This window comes from Oryx dammah, unplaced genomic scaffold (assembly GCF_014754425.2).
Source record: "Oryx dammah isolate SB20612 unplaced genomic scaffold, SCBI_Odam_1.1 HiC_scaffold_23, whole genome shotgun sequence".
NCBI classification, from domain to species: Eukaryota; Metazoa; Chordata; class Mammalia; order Artiodactyla; family Bovidae; genus Oryx; species Oryx dammah.
The window spans coordinates 118,596,729-118,617,437 of record NW_024070207.1 but is presented as its reverse complement, the minus strand read 5'-3'; the positions used below and the strand labels follow the sequence as shown (position 1 = coordinate 118,617,437).

General features: G+C 44.0%; 1 protein-coding gene across 5 annotated transcripts in view; it reads right to left on the bottom strand.

Annotated features, from left to right (window-relative positions):
• Window positions 1-20,709, bottom strand: part of CLTRN (collectrin, amino acid transport regulator) — a 53,650-nt gene that overhangs the window by 8,946 nt on the left and 23,995 nt on the right. For all 5 annotated transcript variants that reach the window (XM_040266573.1, XM_040266576.1, XM_040266574.1 and 2 more), the window contains 2 exons: window positions 7,678-7,791; window positions 3,003-3,197 (listed from right to left, as the gene is read on the bottom strand). In XM_040266573.1, coding sequence (XP_040122507.1) covers window positions 3,003-3,197; window positions 7,678-7,791 — 309 coding nt within the window. The remainder of the gene's footprint in view (window positions 1-3,002; window positions 3,198-7,677; window positions 7,792-20,709) is intronic.

The window sequence follows — 20,709 nt, the reverse complement described above, 5'->3', positions numbered from 1 at the left end:
AGAGAGAAGGCTGACTAGCCAGTTCACCACTATTACAGTAAACAGCTGACCTAACAAGACCTCTCGCTTTTTAAAATAGGTGTTTGTTAACTAAAAACATCTCAAGCAATAGGCCAATGAACTGGAGAAGCTTCTGCACTACTGTGGCAATATCTGGATGGAAAAGTGATCTTTTCCAGCATTCTTTAATCACAGAAATGGGTTAAGCTCATCTTGGATCATAATTACTATTTATTTAGTACATATTATACTTTATACACATTTCTCTCACCCAATCTTCACGGAAGCCCTGTGAGACATTACCTCCCTCGTACGGATGGAGAAATTAGATGACGCAACAAACCTCGCTCAGCTAAGAGGTATAGCTAGTATTTGAGTTCACCTAATTTGGGCCACAGTGACTGCACACTTTCCACCCAGAGGTTCTGAACCATCAGTGGAATGCTGTGATTGACACGGCCAACAGAAGAGTTAAAGCTTCACCTGAGAATTTTCCCAAAGGTAACTTAAAAGAGGCACATGTCTTAGATGACACAGGCACTCTTCTCTGCAGAAGCAGAAGGGTGATTCACATGACCCTGTGGTCCCTCCCGATCTTCTAGGCTTAAGGTGTTCTGTCACACAAACTGTGTTCATTACCATCTAACCTGTCGACTGCATTCTTGAACAAATCTGTGTCTTCCTCAACACTAAAGGCTTTTGAGGGCAACTTCTACCTTTTCAACAAATAGACAAAACTTTCATCACAAAGATCAGAGCTCCTCCCACTTCAAACTGCACCCTCTCCCCACTTTTTGAAGCAATACTTTTCCCAAGAGAAACCCAGCAAAATTTTTCCATATCAAGTGGAAAACCTAACAAATCAATTTCTCTTCAGAAGGTTATCATGACTGTCCTGTCTCTATTTGCTAATTATTGATGCTCTCCAGGTTGACACAGGGGATTTGTCCATCTGTTTTCCTGGTTTGAACATGAACTAAATTTGTGAAGGCAAGCTTGTAGCAACAGGGTCACTTCTCCCAAGCAATAGATTATGATGCTACACGCCCAATTATTATATTACTAGAGAGTTTGCTCCGAAGGAAGATAGCTGATCCCAGTACAAATGAACTGAAAGACTACCAACAGCCAGATAATCAAATAACCCTAAGAGCTAACACTTACTCAGCACTTGCTGTGTGTCAGGCACTCCTTTGAGAATGCTACTCTATTAACGTTTGATTCCAACAAATTAATTCTTTCTAACACACCTCACTGTCCCTCGAGCAAAGTTATCTATGCACAGATAGCAAAGAAACATTTAACCAACTTGACTCCAGCACCACAAACCATGTCTTCTTCAGCTTGGCTTCCCTGACTCATTGCCTGTGCTTCCTGATAGCCATACAGTTAATGCATTACATCCCAGAGCAGAGTCCAGCCAATAAACAATTTGAATCCAAGTAGTCCATCTCCAAAGCCCATTCTTCCACCAGCTATCCCATAGCATACTAGTGGGGAAATTGGGAAACACGGGGATGAAGTGAATTCATGAAGGTTACAACTGCTAGAAAGCACAGAATCCTAGCATTTCTGGATTAATATAAAACTTAAAGCTATTAAACACAGGCATGCAAATATCAGAACAGAATTTTTCTAATATTCTGAAAGCAAAAGAAAACTAATTAATAATTTGGATCAAGTCTCTCAGCATTGCATGTCATGCCAAGAGCAAGAAAATCAACCAATTACAACTTGATCTTAATCCTAAGTTTAATTCAGGGACTAGACATAGATCACATTCATTCCATAGCATTTCACTGATCATTTGTGAAAAAACATTGCAAAGCCACAAATTTAAAATGATTACCTTCTGCTAATAACCAGCGTGAACCATATGCAAAGTGGACAATCTCAGGAGAAACATTTACTTGGACACAAACTTGGCCAAACACAACCTGCATGTCCCATGTGGGCACCAACACTTTGGAAAACCAATGTGTGTGCCTGTGATGCCCACTTCACAGAATTCCCCTTCCTTGGTGTCAGAAGGGATGGTTTAGGAGCATCAAAGTAGAGCTGAGGACTCTCTCCACTTGCCCTCTGAATCAGAGGTGCTTGTACACAAGATTATTTTCTCCTTTCATTGTGAAAGCTTTGTTTCCTCCCTACCTTAGTAACTCTTTCACCAGTCTGAAATTCTCTCTGGAAGTAATATCAATAAATTACTGAGCAAAGCTTGCATGTGCCCCAGAATTCAGCTGAATGAACTCCATGAGTGGTAATCGAAATGCAAGTAGTTAAGTTGGAAGCCCTCAAAAGAGTGAATTAGCTGCATATTCATCAAAACATATCTCTTTCAATTGTACATCAACTGTTTCAATTAAATGCATCTCCTTCAGAGAATGAACTTTAGTGGCTCTGTGTAGAGCAAAGGAACCTACGTGTTCAACAAGTGTTCCAGGTGACTCTGATACAGGGAGATGATTCAAAGGCCACTGTGAGGAACATGGGTCTATATAAAATCACATGACTCGAGGGAAGAGCGTCCAAAGGGAGGGAATGTAAAGACATCACAAAGTATCTGGTACAAGATGGTGGCTATAGGTACTGGAAGAGGCAGGCCAGGGAGGGTCGGAAAACAACGGTGGAAGAACTAGTATCTGGAGGTGGGTGAAAACCAAAGTTTAACTCTGCCTATCCGAGAAGCCTGCTAAGCTCTGTATATCCAGTGTAAAAAATCATAACCCAGACGTTACAAACAACTCTAGATAGGAAACATTCACATGGTGTAGAAAAGAAAGAAAGATGGCAATAGAAGTAGTCATAGTCAAGTAAGGGACTCTGGACTCCAGAAAGTGTCCAAAAACAAAAGCATAAGTGATATTTTGAAAACTGCCCATTTTTTCAGTTTATAATATAAGGGATTCACTTCAGGTAGGGGAAAATCCTCTCCTTATTTTTCCAAGTCATGAGGAAACAGGAAAATGCTCTTTCAATGTCTCCCTTTATAAATATCTTACCTTCTATGTTGCTGGATTCCTGATAAAATCAATAGCATGGTTGCCACAAGGACGATGCAGAATATCACACCAAATATAATAATCCAGATGGGCACAGATGGGTCAGTAGGCGGTGCAAGAGTGGAAGGAATTCTTAAAAATTCCAGAGTCTGGTCATTCAAAAAGAAGGCATTGTTGATCCGGTTTCTATTCATTCTAAAATACAAGGGTGATTAAAAACAAACAAGAGAGAAGAAACATTAGAAACCAAAGGTAGAGCCCTGTGTCCCCGGGATTACCACCCCCTCTATAAACAGAGCATCTCCCCAGCAGAAGACTTCAGGTCGAACAGACAGTCTGATGAGGGCAATCATGCTGTGGTTTTCTGCTCTAAGTGGTGGTGCTGGCTGCCAGAGAGGTGCCTGTCTATGCACCACTGCCCTCCATTGTCATGAATGTTCTAGAAGTCATGCGAAGTCCTGAGTTTTGAGCTCTGCCCACCACATTTTATTTCCTCAGAGGTAGCATCTAGATTAAAATGAGGGAACTCTATTTAGGTGGCTTACATAAACACCAACAGCCTGAAAACACAAACTAATATGTAAAAAGTGGGTGATACACATAAGAATAAAAGGAAATAAGGAGCAGAAAGAAAACAGGAAGCCAGGGGGAGCTGCAAATCCATCAGTTTGATCTTTTTTCTTTTTTTCCATTCAATTCAACAAACAATTGCTGAAAACTTACTAAGTACCAGATCCTCTGCTAGGTGCTAGAGATACAAACGGCAAAAAAAAAAAAAAAAAAAAAACACACACACACACCAAGTAGCTTACAGTCTAGAACAACAGCCCACCAGTCCCTCCACAATCACAGTGCAGTACAAAAAGTACTATGAAAGAGGTAAAAATGGGCACTGTGGGAATACAGCAGAGGTGTCATCATACTAAGAAGTCAGTGCTGGTTTCCTAGGAAGACAAGTTTTGAGCTGTGCTTTGAGGGACAAGTACGAATACTTCAGACCCAAAGTACTCACTTCAGACCTGTAGTCAGCACAGGAACTGGAGAGCCGGTATACAGCATGATTTGTTTCGTCAACTGCAAGTAGTTCCATATGACTAAAGTAAATGGTGCTTTAGGAGCAAAAGTTTAGAAAGACACGAAGGTAAATGTATTACGCTCCCTGGGGAACATCTGCATTTTGGGTGGTGGTAGCAGTCAGGGAGGCGTTGGTAGCAAAACTTATTTGACTAAAACTAAATTTCTAGCTGGAATTTGCAAACTAGGGGCGATTTCTTGGAGATACTGTATGGTCTTTTCTGAATTTACACTAGACGAGCTGATTTCAACAACCTCTAGAGCAGAACTGAAAACCAGAATATGTGAACCTTAGGTCATGTCAAATTTTCTAGGAGCTGCATTAAAAATATAGTAATAGGCAAAACTGACTTTAATATAATATATATTTGCCCAATATATCCAAGAAAATATAATTTCAACATGTAATCAAGAGTAAGTTGGTTCACATTTTATTCTGGGCAGAGTCCTTGAAACTATTAGATACATTTCGAGGTCTTGAGAGCCACTTGTGGCTGCTGAGTTCTGTACTGGACAGTGCACATCTTGAACCTGAGAGTAATAGCTTCAGAATCTCTGCAGACCAGTACCAGGGTGTCAGGCAAGACCACCCTCAGCAAATGAAAATCTACAGCGGGGCATGATTACTCACATGAAGGAGAATCGTAGACAGGTAATCTGCAGCTCAGGACAATCTCAGTGCAATTTTTATCAAATAATGGAATGATTTCTTTTTTGTAACCTAATTTTGATAACACAAAACTTTCCACAAAATGATGAGCCCCCTACCAACAGATAACAGTAAAATGAAAAGTTGCTCTGTGTTCTCATTCTGTCTACTTTGTTGCTTAGCAGTCAGGCTGATCAGAAGTTCTAGTTCAATACAAACTATATCTCCATCTACCACACAAATCCCCAATAGGCGTCAATCACCATGGATACTTCCTATTCAAAATTGGCATTGAATGAGGCCAGGTCCTCAAAACAGACCAAAAGCAGACATCTTAGAACTGATCTTTCATCCCCCACCTAATTCCATAGGTGTGGATACTCTAGTAGAGTAGGAGAAAAACAAATCACTGGATGCGAAGGCAGTGTGCCTGTGTTCAAGTCGTCACTAGTTTTCTCACAAGGTGACCTGGGAAAATCTATTTATCTCCCTGAGCCTCAATTTTCTCATTTGTAAAGCAGGGATAATAATAACTACTCAGAAATGACTGGTGTTGATACTAAAAGCCAAAGATGCATCAGAATATGCCTCGTGAACCAGAAAATACTAAGCAAGCACTAGGTGGAACTAGTATCATTTTGCCTGGTGACATAGATTCTTCAGCCTTGAAATTCCTATTAGCTGCCTTCTAGGTACCATGTCCTTTCTTTGCACTCTGTCCTGCCCTCCTGGTATTGTTTCCTTTAATTTCATACACTCCTCATGAGCCCTATCCATACCCTGACATCAATTCCCATTCTACTGGCCATCATCCACTAAACAGCCCTTCCTACTGGGGCCTTTGAAACAGACATTTTGTTGTGAACATATTCATCTCCATCCTCCACCTTCAGCCTAAGCACTCACTCCTCCTCCCCACAATAACTGAAGCATGGTTTAACCACAGAGCCCTCATTTTCCTGGGCTTGAATAAAATCCCCTTTCTCACAAAATACAGTATTCCTAATTTTTACTCCCTAAGTAGTGGCTCTCAGCAGTATTCTTAGTGGCAAAAGTGCAGAAACAATTTAATTCAAACCTTCTTCTTAAACCATGTCCCATTGGTACAGAGCCGCAGTGCCTTCACTTCAGCAAGGGAAACAGATGATTCTTGGCACAAAAACATTTGGCATTCCATTATACGCATATTGCCTTAAATGGTAACATTTTACAAAGAGCAAATGAGTTCTTTCACTAGATATAATGAGAAAAATGTGCATTTCAATAACCTGTAAATCCCTTTGTAAGGAGGGTGAACTTTGTTTCAATCTTTCTTTCTCAGGATCAAGATTATATTGGGAATTCATTCTCTAGCTGAGCCACAAGGGAAGCCCAAAGTCTTTCATAGTATTTATTTTTCATTTATATGAGAGTCAAGATTTTACCCTTCTTTCCCTAAAAAGTACTTTTTAAAGCTAAGGACTGTACATTAACTCAAGAAGGTAAATCCTTAGAAACCCAGTAAATTGTATATCTTTCTTGATTTCTAAATCAATTTGCCCAACACCAGTCATGTGTGGGATCTGAAGTTTTGACACACATAAATTGCACACTAATTGAAATAAAAACTGCATCCTCTCCTTCTGTGCAGAAAGGAATATATTTCACTTTTGAAAGTTTATTCTAATCCCAAGGAGAGGAGGAGGGGAACTGTCAGAAAAAAATGGGTAAAACTTCAAATGGGTGAAAAATATGACTGAGTGTCTGGCCAGTCTACCCTTCTGAACAATTTCCACCTTTTACTGTCTTTGAGTTATTTTTCAGATTTGTAAGTTCGAAAAAACTAATATAATGTAAATGATTCTTGTCCACAGAAAATCAGGTACATTGTGTCTGGTGGAGCACTGTCAATGGATAGACTGGCATATCTTTTAGTAAATAAACACCACGAATCTTCAATTCCTATATTTGCATGCTGCCTTGAAGTCTCCATTAAAATGGTTTTAATATCTTACTAGTTTCCTCATTAACTTATAAGATAAAATCTTTGATGAAAGTGAAAGTGAAAGTCACTCGGTGGTGTCGACTCTTTGTGACACCATGGATATACCGTCCGTGGAATTCTCCAGGCCAGAATACTGGAATGGGTAGCCGTTGCCTTCTTCAAGGGATCTTCCCAACCCAGAGATCGAACCCAGGTCTCCCACATTGCAGGTGGATTCTTTACCACCTGAGCCACCAGGAAAGCCCAAATTCTTTGATAGCATTTATTTTTCATTGATATAAGAGTCAAGATTTTACCTTTTTTTTAACCCCAAAAAGTATGCTTTAAAGGTAAGGACTGTACATTAACTCAAGAAGGTAAGTCCTTAGAAACCCAAGAAATGTGAATATTTTTCTTGACTTCTAAATAAAAGTCAAAGGTATGACTTGCCCCTCGAGATGCTTTGCATTCAATCTACTCAACAACTCCCAGAGGAGAATACCATAATTATTTCTGTTTTATAGATGATAAGAGGAAAGCAAAAAGAGGGGAAGTAACTTGTCTGTATTCTAATAGCTACCAAGAGGCAAAATGACGACGATTCAAAACCTGAGCATTCAGGCTCAAGAATGCATGTGATGAACCATCACACAATAGTGCCTTTCCGGGTGTTCTTGCCAAAGGAAGACAGATCGAACCCTTCTTGGCTAATGTTAAAGCAGAGCTTCTCAACCACAGCACGACTGACACTGGGGGTTGAACAGTTCTTTGCTGGGAAGTGCTGTCCTGGGCAATGCAGGATGTTAACTAGCATCCCGAACCTCTGCCCACTCCATGCTGGTGGCCCCTGGCCCACCACAGCAAAATCACGGACATCTTAATCAACAAATCATTGTGAAGTGGAGAGAGAAGTCTTCAAAATCTATGAAAACAGCTGAATTAATCAACAAGTTGATTTACCAGGAGAAGGCATACTTAGCAGTGATTACCTGATGGCTGACTGTACCTCAACAGCAGGAAGGGTGTGATTTCTTGAAGGATCGGTAACTACAAACCAGAACGACACCCGCTGGGTTACATTGCAAAGCAGGACGTGGGAAATTCTGCAGATGAGAAGAAAAAAAAAATACATTATAAGCAAAAAATACCAAATTGCATTGTAATTCCACTTCAGTGTTATGAGCATCTTAAGAGGTAGCTTAGCTATGAATTAACTCATTTCTACTATTATGAAGACATGTCTCAGTTAACAATAAAATAACATAGGAAATTTCCTTTATTTCAAAATCATAGGCTTGGGGATCATTCTTAAATAAGAAATTTACCAAGAGTAAAACAAACCCCAAAACCAAAAGGAATGACTCAGTGGAAGGCGGCAGGAATTGCAACCTCCACCACCTGTTAGGTGACAGCATCCGTTTCCTCAACACTTGGCTTGGCCTCCCTAATACTGAAGTCTTTTCTGTTTCCTCATCAAGATCTTTCTAGTGGCCTCCTCATTCAGCCTTCCACCTCTCAGAACCAGACAAATCTGTTGATCCACTACTTGCTGCCTCTCTTGGCCTCTGTCTCTGCCCTTCTCTTACTTCAGTATTGGGGTCGGCCCAGTAACAGACCTCTGGACTGAAGTGCTCTAATCTTTGCAAGCAGGCTTTGAACACTGTATTTGTAGGTATCGGCTTCCAAGTGTAAACTGGAAATGTGCCTCACTCTACCCTGTATACCTGGGTCATTTCTTCTTTCACAAGAAAGAAAGGGCATTGGTCTTTAGATTAGAGACAATCTATATATGAATGGATGAAATGTATGAAGGTAGAAAATTACAGGAGAGTGCACACTAAACCAACATTGTCTGGGTTAAAAAATGAATCCTGAATGACTTTCTCCAGTCCTTAAAAATAAAATTTCCAAAAGTGACATTAGCAACCATTCTAAAGAAACAGACAGCCTCTGTGGATACAAGGAAATTCACTCTTTTCCCTTAACAGAGCATTGAAGGGCATTGTGTTCATTTCTACATAATGAAAGAGAATGACCTTCTGTCAATTTTCTGTAGTTTTCAAGACCTGGTACAGATTATCTGTTTGTTGCTGAACTTCGTCTCTGTTCAACTGTGCCAAACAGAAACACACAGAGACTTTTGGGTGAAGTATACAAGAGTAGCTTTTACTGCTTTGCCAGGCAAAGGGGGCCACAGTGGGCTAATGCCCTTAAGATTGTGTGACCCACTCTGAAGGGGGTAGTGAAGAGTTTTATAGTGTTCAAGGAGCAGGGCATGATGACCTCATGAACAATTCTTGAATTGGTGGCATCAAGGTGAAGTTTCAAGCATCATTAGTTTTCAATTTCAACCAGTCTAGGATCTATGTTCTTGTGGTCAGCACTTTTCTTCAACTGGAGGGAGTTGTGCTCTTGCCAGGTCAGTCATTCAGTCATGTCTGATTCTGGGATCCCATGAACTGCAGTCCACATGCTCCTCTGTCCATGGGATTTCCGGGGCAAGAATACTGGAGTGGTTTGCATTCCCTTTTGCAGGGGACCTTCCTAATACAGGGATGGAACCCGGTTTCCCGCATCTCCTACATCGGCAGGCATATTTTTTTTTATACCACTGAGACACACAGGAAGCCCTGAGGGGTGGGGGGTCAGCTTCCTGTGAAAACAACTTAGGAATGTGTTTCAGGCCTTTATCTGTATCTTTCAGGAACTGGGAGTCAAATGATTCTGCTATGTAGCTGAATTACAGTCTAAACTGTTACTAGTTCCCTAGCCCAAAAGCTATTCTTTGTTTCTGTATTTTCACATTGTCCAATCATTATCTTTTCAGTCACTGTTTTACTTCAAAAGACAAGAATACAAAAACTTGTACACTGTTTCATTTTTGTCCCTTCAAATATAAAGCACAAAGATTTCAGGCACTCCTAGGCTGATCTGCCCAGAGCCAAGATCCAGAGCCTGCAGCACAAGCTTGGAGGAACCACTCTGCTCAGAGGGCAGGGGCAGCTGCTGAGGTCCTGCGTCTGAGGGCACAATCCTAGTGTGGGCAGGACCCCGAGCCCAGAGGACCCCAAGGTGCCAGCGCCACACACGCCAGCCTGTAGCCCGATGCCAACGGTTGCCTGAGCCTCTTGTGCTTCACATCTGCTGACCTCGGACTCCTAGAAGCCAAAGCAGCTCGAAGATCTGACCCCACGGCCGGCCATGGGCAGCTTCCTGAGCATGGGCAGCTTCCTGAGCAGGTACCTGGGCTGGTGGCTGGGCAAAGACAAGGCCGAGCAGCCTGAGTTCCCAGGGCCCTCTCGCCTCCTGCTGGGCTGGGGCCCAGGCCAAGTCCTGTTGGTCCGCCGTGCGCCCCGGGGCCGCAGCAGCCGACTCCGGGGCAACTCGCCCGCCTTGCACCGTGGTCCGACCCGCAGGGCCTTGGTGTACCAGGCCTGGAGGCCCTTTCCCAGCTGGCTGCTCCTCCTCCACTTCAAGGGGCTGAGCTTTTCCTGCCATCGCAAGACTTCCAGGAAGACTCGCCCGCGGAATGGCCGCCACCCCCGCAGCAGACGGAGCCTGGTGACCGTCCAGACCACCCTCCCTGAGCACACCGGCAGCGTCTACACGTGTCTGCCCCGCCCGGAGCAACCGGACGTCTGTGCCAATGAGACCGGACTGAGAACCCTCACTCGATGCCAGAAAGGAGAAAGGAGCTTCGACAAGCCTCACTTGTTTGACTGTTCTGAGACCAAGATACCGAGGCAGAGACCGGAGCCCAGGCTGTCCGCCTTCCAGCCCGTGTGTAGGAACGGAGTGGTCCCTGCCTTTGTGCCCAAGCCGGGGCCTCTGAGAAGCAGCTTCTGCTCTGCGTTCAACAGCATCTGAGAAGCAGATTTCTGGCCCTGCCTGAGCCTTTCCTGTCTGCAGCCGACCCTGCTCCAAGGCCAGCACCCCCCCACCCCCCTACTCGCCCCATCCACCACCCCCAACCCCCAGCGCAGAGTCACAGAGCCTCCCTGCAGAGATGGGAGCAGACCAGCACTCTGTCCTGGGCCTCCTGCAGCCTGATGTCCCCCCTCGTGTCCAGAGAGCCAAGGACCGGACACCACCTCCCCATGAAACTCCCACCCACAGTTCTTTTTACCCAGCTGAGCCCTGCCCTACCCCTGCCTGAGTCACATATACCGCCAAGCCACCTCCCTCCACCCCAGCCAGCACACCAGCCCAGCCCCCGAGCCACCCCACCACCCTGCAGAGCCCACACTGAGGGGGCACCGCTAATTCCCAAGCCTTCACTCCTTCCTGCCTTTTCCCCCAAGACACTTCTCAGGAAGGTGAGCTTTTCCCTCTATAACCTTTATAGAGCTTAAAGTTGTTCTTCTTTTACATAATAAAAAGTTTCATTATTACTATGAGGATTGTCATTGTCTTCCTTTCAAAGATTCAAATATTAGGATTTTATCCACAGTATGTTTTCTCCACCTTGGTTGGCTCTGTTGGGCCAGACAATTCTCTGTGGGGTGCAGACCTCGGCATCACAGGGTTTTAGCAGAAACCCTGGTTTCTCCCCTCTGGGTATTCCTGGTGGCTCAGTTGGTAAAGAATCTGCCTACAATGTAGGAGATGTGGGTTCGATTCCTGGGTTTGAAAGATCTGCTGGAGAAAGGAACAGCTACCCACTCCAGTATTCTGGCCTGGAGAATTTCATGGACAGAGGAGCCTGGCAGCTACAGTCCATGCGGTCGCGAGGAGTCGGACACGACTGAGCGACTTTCACTCACTCTCGGGTACCTCTCCTCTAGGTGACAGCACATAACCTCCTTTGAAAATCACACCTGTCTCCGGTCACTGCCAGATGTTGCCGGGGAGGAGGGGAGGGGGGACGGTGCAGAATGACTCTGGTGGAGAATCCCTGAGGGACAGTGACCTCTGCTGGCAGGAACTGTCAAGCCTGGCCTCCCAACCCATGCCGTTTTCAAAAACACAGAGATGAACAAAATGAAATGGTGCGTGCTGGACAGTGACATATCCCCCAATTTGTAGAATGCTTGGGGTGCGAATGACTCATGTATTGGGCCTTATTAACAGATCCCTGTTCGATTCCTGGGTCGGGAAGATCCCCTGGAGGGAGGCATGGCAACCCACTCCACATTTCTTGCCTGAGAATCCCCATGGACAGAGGAGCCTGGCGGGTGACAGTCCATGCAGTGGCAAAGAGTCGGACACGACTAAGCACACAGCACATAACAACCAGACAATGCAATTTTTAAAAAGGAGCTCTTCATTTAACATCTGCAGGTTGGCAAAACTTAAAAAGGTGACTAATATCAAATGCTGGGGAGGATGCAGAGAATTGGAATCCCAGGCAGTGCTGTGGGCATCAATGGGTCCAGCCCTTCTGAAGCAGCATTTGGAAGTTTTTCCTTGAACACAGTGGGGCCACCAGAAACACTCTTCCACTCACCTTCCCCCAACACACATAGATGGTGAGGTGGTTCTTGTCAGCCCCCTTAGTCGGCTGAGAGAATTGAAAGAACCTAAATGTCCAATAAAGAGGAAGGGATAAAGTCAATATGGTATTGCTTCCAAGGGATGACTATTCCACAGATTTAAGGCAGGAAAGAGCCCAGGGTTTCCTCCACGGCTGGGTTTGGGACAGATCATTTTGTGCTGTGCACGCCCTATGGGTTGCAGGACGTTTAACAGCAAATCTATGGCCTAGGTATCAGCAGGACATCCTCCAGTAATAACAATCAAACATGTCTCCAGACATTGCCAAACATTCCCTGAAGGACAGAAATGATCCCTAGTTGAAAACTACTGAGCTACAGTTACATGTTTTTTTAAACAAAAAAACTCAAAAATATCCTGTCCAATGAAAAAGGTGGGAGTGGCATATTATGGGTGGCACAGCCATTCATATCCATTAAGTAAATACAAAGTAACAAGCTGGCATAATAGAGAAGGCCAGAACCAAGTAAGGGGTCATTTGGACACTTTGCCTGGATTGTTGCATCTGAAGCATCTTTAAATCTGTTCAAACATGAATTTCAAAATATTCCCCTTCAGAGAGTTGGAAGATAAGCTAGAAAGAGCAAAGTCCCTTCTCCCTCCCATTGAGTGCGTTTTCTAAGAGGGCAGAGACAGAAGGTAAGCACATAAATAAATGTGCACACTGGTAGGCAGGAAGGCATGCTATGAAGAGAAGCAAGGCAGCAGAAGGGATGCACACGACTCCATCCACACCCTGGGGCCACGAACGCTGCCTCTGTCCCCATCACCAGGAAACTCCACTGTCCCTTCCCATGCATTCCAATTCTTCACTCAGGGTTTTCAACAGACGCAACTCAGGCTGTTACACAGCACCTCAGCAAATGAAAGGAAAAGCTCTTATCTACTTAGAAATAAAGATTTCCAGATCATTAAAATTGTTCCCACACTTGTTAAAGCCAACATGTTCAATGGTGACAGTTACTGTTACACAGCAAATGTCTTGGGCTGAAACTCAATAAATCAAGCTTTTATTCTGAAGTTTACTTACCTGCCCTTTGCTAGACTTGAGACAAGGCATTTCACTCTGCATCACCTACTAGAAAGGGACTGGGACCTCTGTGCGTCAGTGAGGATGTTGTTGACATTTTGAGGGGAAATTCCTCCTGATGTGCGGCTCTCCTGAGCTCAGCACCACATTGATTATCTCTCCTCTCCACCGGCTCAATGCCAGGGCATCTCCAGATTGGCATACCCCCCAGGACATACCGCATTTCCATGCGCCACCTGGAGGTGCTATCTGGATGTAGTGTGTACCATATGCAGGTGAGAGACACTAAGAAATCGCTTCTAAAGTGCCAAGGTCATGAAAAACAAAGCAAGTTGCAGATGGTGTCCTAGAATGGATCAGACTAAAAAGGGGTGCTCTCGGAACAGAAAAAAAAGGACACAGGTTTTTAAAAAGGGAAATTAAAAAAATTCCATAGTTTAGTAATATTGAATTCACGTTAATTTCCTAATTTTCATATATCTGTCATGGTGATTTAACCCATTAGGAAACGGGTCTAGAGCAGAGTTTCTCAACCTCAGTACTGTTAACATTTTAAGATAAATAACTCTTGCCAGTAGCATATTGAACTGTGAAAACCAAAATGCTCCAGACATTTCCACATATCCTTGGGAGCAATGGAAGGATGAAGTCCCCGCAGGTGGAGGGCCCCTGGTACCCAGGAGTTTGGTATTATTTTTCAACTCTTTTGTAAGTATATATATAGATAGAGATATCTTTGTCAAATTTACACAAACACATACACATATTCAGAGAAACAGAGGAAAAATTTACATACATTCATAAAAATAGAGGAGCAAACCAGTGATTTTTAAAGTTACCTGGGCATACTAAAATGATCTCTAAGAATAAAGAAGGCAATGGAAAAGTAACAGTTCTTACTGGCTTCATTGATAACCACATAACCGATACAAATGTACTTTGAAAATAAGCTGAATTCAATGGAAAGATATTGAGTTCATCCATATGAGAGTGGCTGTAATAATTACACAAAATTTTTTAACAGTAGTTCTTTTACATACTCAAATGAACCAAATATTTGACAAAGGAGCCAAGAATATACAATGGAGAAAAGACAATCTCTTTAACAAGTGGTGCTGGGAAAACTGGTCAACCACTTGTAAAAGAATGAAACTAGAACACTTCTAACACCATACACAAAAATAAACTCAAAATGGATTAAAGATCTAAATGTAAGACCAGAAACTATAAAACTCCTAGAGGAAAACACAGGCAAGACATTCTCTGACATAAATCACAGCAGGATCCTCTATGACCCACCTCCCAGAATATTGAAAATAAAAGCAAAAATAAACAAATGGGACCTAACTAAACTTAAAAGCTATTGCACAACAAAGGAAACTATAAGCAAGGTGAAAAGACAGACTTCAGAATGGGAGAAAATAATAGCAAAGAAGCAACTGACAAAGAAATAATCTCAAAAATATACAAGCAGCTCATGAAGCTCAATTCCAGAAAAATAAACAACCCAATCAAAAAATGGGCCAAAGAACTAAACAGACATTTCTCCAAAGAAGACATTCAGATGGCTAACAAACACATGAAAAGATGCTCAACATCACTCATTATCAGAGAAATGCATATCAAAACCACAATGAGGTACCATTTCACGCCAGTCAGAATGGCTGCGATCCAAAAGTCTACAAGCAATAAATGCTGGAGAGGGTGTGAAGAAAAGGGAACCCTCTTACACTGTTGGTTGGAATGCAAACTAGTACAGCCACTATGGAGAACAGTGTGGAGATTCCTTAAAAAACTGGAAACAGAACTGCCATATGACCCAACAATCCCACTGCTGGGCATACACACTGAGGAAACCAGAATTGAAAGAGACACGTGTACCCCAATGTTCATCACAGCACTGTTTATAATAGCCAGGACATGGAAGCAACCTAGATGTCCATCAGCAGATCAATGGATAAGAAAGCTGTGGTACATATACACAATGGAGTATTACTCAGCCATTAAAAAGAATACATTTGAATCGGTTCTAATAAGGTGGATGAAACTGGAGCCTATTATACAGAGTGAAGTAAGCCAGAAAGAAAAACACCAATACAGTATACTAATGCATATATATGGAATTTAGAAAGATGGTAACGATAACCCTGTATGCGAGGCAGCAAAAGAGACACAGATGTATACAACAGTCTTTTGGACTCTGTGAGAGAGGGAGAGGGTGGGATGATTTGGGGGAATTTCATGGAAACATGTATAATATCATATAAGAAACTAACCACCAGTCCAGGTTTGATACAGGATGCTTGGGGCTGGTGCACTGGGATGACCCGGATGGAGGGTATGGGGAGGGAGGTGGGAGGGGGGTTCAGGATGGGGAACATGTGTGCGCCCATGGCAGATTCATGTTGATGTGGCAGAACCAATACAATATTGTAAAGTAATTAGCCTCCAATTAAATAAATTTAAATTTAAAAAACAAATATTTCTTAGTATATGTCCCATTCTATGTCTTAAGAAGCATCATTTCTCCAAAATTGATATCAGCAAAAAGGTGATTAGTTTTAGCTGCTTGGGTCTTCCTCAACAGAAGAACATGTAAGTATCCCTCCTCCATGATGGTTTGGCCAAAAAAAGTAAGCCTGTTTTAAGCAAACACACCAGTAAGCTTGTGCTCTACAAATAACTACTGCAAAAATAGACAGAATTGCAGAGATGTGTTTCCATTTTCTTCTGACTGAAGCAGTTGACCTAGGATGGAGTAAGCCTACCTGCTAGAGTAGCAAGGTTGTGGAGAAAGGGCCAGGGGAAAGCACACCCCTGCTTCGGGAGGCAGCTGCAAAGCAGAGGCTGCATGTGAAGACAGAGACGCCCCAGTGGGCTGGGGTTGCCTCCTGGTTTGGAAGATCCTTTGAGAAATTAACCACTGTCTTGGTTCTCACAGGGGTAAGACACTGAAGTCCAACACAAGCTAAACCACAGGAAGGGAGAGCTCCTTCTACTGCGACCATCCCCACTACGTTCCCCGGGGGAGTATCCGCCCAAGCAGTCAGGTGCAATGAGAGGGAAATGGGGGGTCAGACACCATCTTCTCATGTTCACTGTAGCCCAGGAAGTGGGCCCCGGGGTTAAGAGCCAGGATGTTAAGCACGCTTCATTCACTCACAGATGCTCACTAAGAGCTAACAATGACTGGCCACTATGGTTAGCAGGGGTTGGGAGAAGACTTCAACTGCAAGGGCATTTAGTGCTATTAAGACTCTTGGAGAGGGTGAGATCATGGAAACTTACATTACCATATGTAAAATAGGTCAAGTCTGTTCACCTCAGTCGCTCGGTCCTGTCTGAGTCTATGACACTCCATGGACTGCAGCCTGTCAGGCTTCCCTGTCCATCACCAACTCCCAGAGCTTGCTCAAACTCAGTCCATTGAGTTAGTGATGCCATCCAACTATCTCATCCTCTGTTCTCCCCTTCTCCTCCTGCCTTCAATCATTCCAAGCATCAGGGTCTTTTCCAATGAGTCAGCTCTTCACATCAGGTGGCCAAAGTATTGGGCTTTGGCTTCAACATCAGTCCATTGGAAGGACTGATTTCCGTTACGACTGACTAGCTTGATCTTCTTGCAGTCCAAGGGACTCTCAAGAGTCTTCTCTAACACCACAGTTCAAAAGCATCAATTCTTCGGCGCTCAGCTTTCTTCACAGTCCAACTCTCACATCCATACATGACTACTGGAAAAACCATAGCCTTGACTAGACGGACCTTTGTTGGCAAAGTAATGTCTCTGCTTTTCAATATGCTGTCTAGGTTGGTCATAGCTTTTCTTCCAAGGAACAAACGTCTTTTAATTTCATGGCTGCAGTCACCATCTCCAGTGATTCTGGAGCCCAAGAAAATAAAGTCTGTCACTGTTTCCATTGTTTCTCCATCTATTTGGCATGGAGGGATGGGACCGGATGCCATGATCTTAGTTTTTTGAATGTTCAATTTTAAGCCAGCTTTAAGCCAGTAAAATAGGAGCCAATGGGAATTTGCTGTATGACTCGGGGGAATTATGAACTCAGACAGGAGCTCAGTATCAACCTAGATGGGTGGGATGGGGAGGAAGATGGAGGGAGGTTCCAGTGGGAGGTGGCATGTGTATACTTATGTCTGATTCACGTTGAGGTTTGACAGAAAACAACTAAGTTCTGTAAAGCAATTATCCTTCAATTAAAAAAATACATAAATTTTTTTTAAAAAAGACTCTTGAAGATCAAGTTCACAGTGTGAGCCTAACAAAAGATTAAATCCAACATGGAAGCCAAAACTCCCAAGTTGCCAGAATCTGCCCACAAGCTCCATGCTCCATCTGAGAATTGACCCAGGATTATGGGGAGATCAGGACTTCTGAATTCCATGTTGTTTGTCGACAGCCTTTGTCAGGAGGGGTTCTAATTTTTACCCACAGGAGAATTTCATAGACTAAGCTTTGAACACCATTTCCAATTTTATCAGCTGACATCCCCTGGGAGCCTATCAAGCACCCTGTCCATCAGCAACACAAGACTTCTCCGGGCCTGGGGCCTGAGGCCAAGGCTGTATTCCCAAAGAGCCGTCCATGTGGACACTCAGGGACTGTGAAATGAATGGATGGATGGATGAACTAACAGAATGGAGAAATGAGCTCCATTGTTTTCATTCACTGTTTCTACAATATCCCAGAAAGAGAGTAACAGAGAAACTAAGTTGGGGGTAGCATGGCAATAAGAAAAGGAATAAAGGAAAGGAGGGAGATTTCCTTCCCAAACCTTTGTTCCCCAGTCACAAATACTCAGACAGCATAGCACAGAGGACTAGTATACGAAGACTCCTGAATATCATGCAGACAGAAATAGCCAAGAGGAAGTGTACATGTAAAGAAAGTTGGTGCTAAAGTAAGTAACATGAAGACTGATTTACAGATTTCAATAATTTACTTAGCGACCAGAAGATGCAACTTCCTTCCATTTATACATCATACATCCAACCAGCATGACTTCTTCCACAGCCTTTCTTCCCAAAGTGACCAGAGTGAATGTCCTCTAGGGTTTGCAAGAAATGAAAAATCAGCCAACAGCACTTACTGAACTAGTCTTTCAAAGCATGTTTTGATGTAATAAATAAACTGAAATGCCTAAGTTTTTAAAAGTTCTCATCACGACAAATAAAATCTTATTACAATACATGGTGACAGATGTTATTCACACTTATTGTGGTGATCATTTCACAATACACACAAATATCAAGTCATTATGTTTTACACTTGCAGCTCACATAATGGGCTCTATTACAGTTCAGTAAAAACAAATAATGAGTGAAATTGCACTAGCACAGCTAAATGGAAAACATACATTTTCAAGATTTGTAAATATACATGGGTCTGGTGGAATTCTTTGTATTCACTTGAATAACAATTTTGTCAAACTGTGTCAGAAACAGTAATTCTTAGACATAAACAATTGCTTCTGTCAGCAAACCACTAAAAAGATAAGAAATGTCCACTCCCTTTCCTAAAGCGTGGGGAGCCCTGGACTGAAGGTAACTGTCTAAGAAGTGGCTCCACTGCCACTTCTCATCAATGGCACCAGACAGAGCCAACTGGGCTGAGGAGAATCAGGCTCTTGTTTCTTGAAATCAAAGGACTAAATAGGAGTTGGGCTGCTCTTTTACAAGCACAAGACCGTTAATCCCCTTACCATGGATACAAGAGCATGTTGTTCCTTCTTAGATCACAAGGCTTATCCCTGAATAATTAGACAGAGGGAGAAATTCATTCTGTGCCCTACAACATTTTACTCAGAAAGAGAACACCGTGCTTGAGTTATACTTCTTCTCTGCTAAAAATGATAAATCCGATAAAAACAGTATTTGAGTAATGGAGGCAGATAAATTTCTCACTTGACCTGGAAAATGGACTAAAATTTCATCATAATTTCCTGAGATAATACTCTCAACATTGAAAACTTCCTGTGAAAACCTTTTCAAAAATCTGGACTAAACTTTACAACAAAACCTTGAAAACACCTGTTTACTATTTTCAAAGTCCCAAGAAAACTGAATGTAACCTGATCCAATAAAAGCAGAACTTTCTTCCACTTAGTCTTTTACTTGAATCATCCCCCCTATTTGTAAGAAAACTCGTGGAACAGCAAGAAAAGCACCCGATATCAACATCTGTCAGTAATGGTTTCAAAAGAATTGGTTCTGTCACATTTCATTCATCTTCCATGTGTGCCTGGGCCAGCTTCTCGCGAATGTCCTCTGTGGGACCTGGATTTATCGATCACTGAAGTCTCAGGGCCTCTGTGGCAGCCTACACAGCAGGCTTCCGATAGTGGCTACCAGTTTCTCTGGCTCCCACCCAGCAGTGCGGCACATGCAGCCTCAGGAGAGCCCAGTGAAGAAGAGTCTTCTGCTTCTCACACCATTGTCAGCTCTCTCTCTCCTTCACTCCTGCAGCATCTGGAGGGACTGATGGACCTGGCATGGCATTTCTGGGTGTTTAAGAGCTCAGGCCAGTCTCATCAAAACCTAGATCAACTGTCTTCCCGCCTCTAACACCCAGCTTCCCTCCCCACTGGGCTGGCCTGTGCAGGATGCATTCTGCCCTCCAGGCTCCACTCCTCCTGCCCATAGCCCCTGACCTCCCCCGACTCCTGCTCACTGAGGGATGGAAAAGGGACAGGGGAGGGGGCGGGGATCTGCAGGAGAGGACGAGGCCAGCTTCGGTTCCCCAGATGGGCTCCCCGTGCGGCCCTGCCTGCTGGTGGCCTCATCATGGCGGGCCCTCCTGTCCCTCCAGAGTGCACTTGGGGCCTTCGGAGAAGGTGTGGTGATCTCTGCACTGGCCCTTCCCCTGGCACAGATGATGGCTTCCACCTTGCCCTGCCTGCCCACTCTCCGCCTTCCCTGGGCCCTGCACTTCGATCTTGGGCCCCACAGGCACGTCCAGCTCCCTTCAGTGGCCTCCACTTGGCCCCAGCAGCCATCCGAAGGCAGAGTGCTGGCAAAGCCACTCTCACGCTCATGCAGGCTCGAGCTGCCTTTGCCTTCAGCTTTCTCCAGCTGAAAGGCAGGTGCCAGTCTCTATTCCACCTGCAGGATGGTCTCAGTGCCTGGACACACTCTCATGGTGTCCAGAGCTCTAGGTGCTGCTACTCTGGTGCTACTCCTTGGCACGTGTGCAAATTAGGGAACGACGTGCCCATCTCTCCTCTCACTGACGACTCCTCTCTCTACTGGCGGCTCTGTGTGACCTGTGGTGGGCAGGGGAGCAGGCAAGTTTGGCACCAGTGTGGCCTGGGCACCAGTTCCTCACATGGACCCAGCTGTCAGCTCCCTGTGGGCTGCAAGTGCAGACTGCTGCCACCCAGCCCACCCGTCCTCTGGGGAGGGTGGTGGAGGTGCCCCGCCCCCTCTCTGCAGGCCCACACCTCTGCCTTTGGGACCCCTGACCTTCTCTTCCACTGCCTGTGTG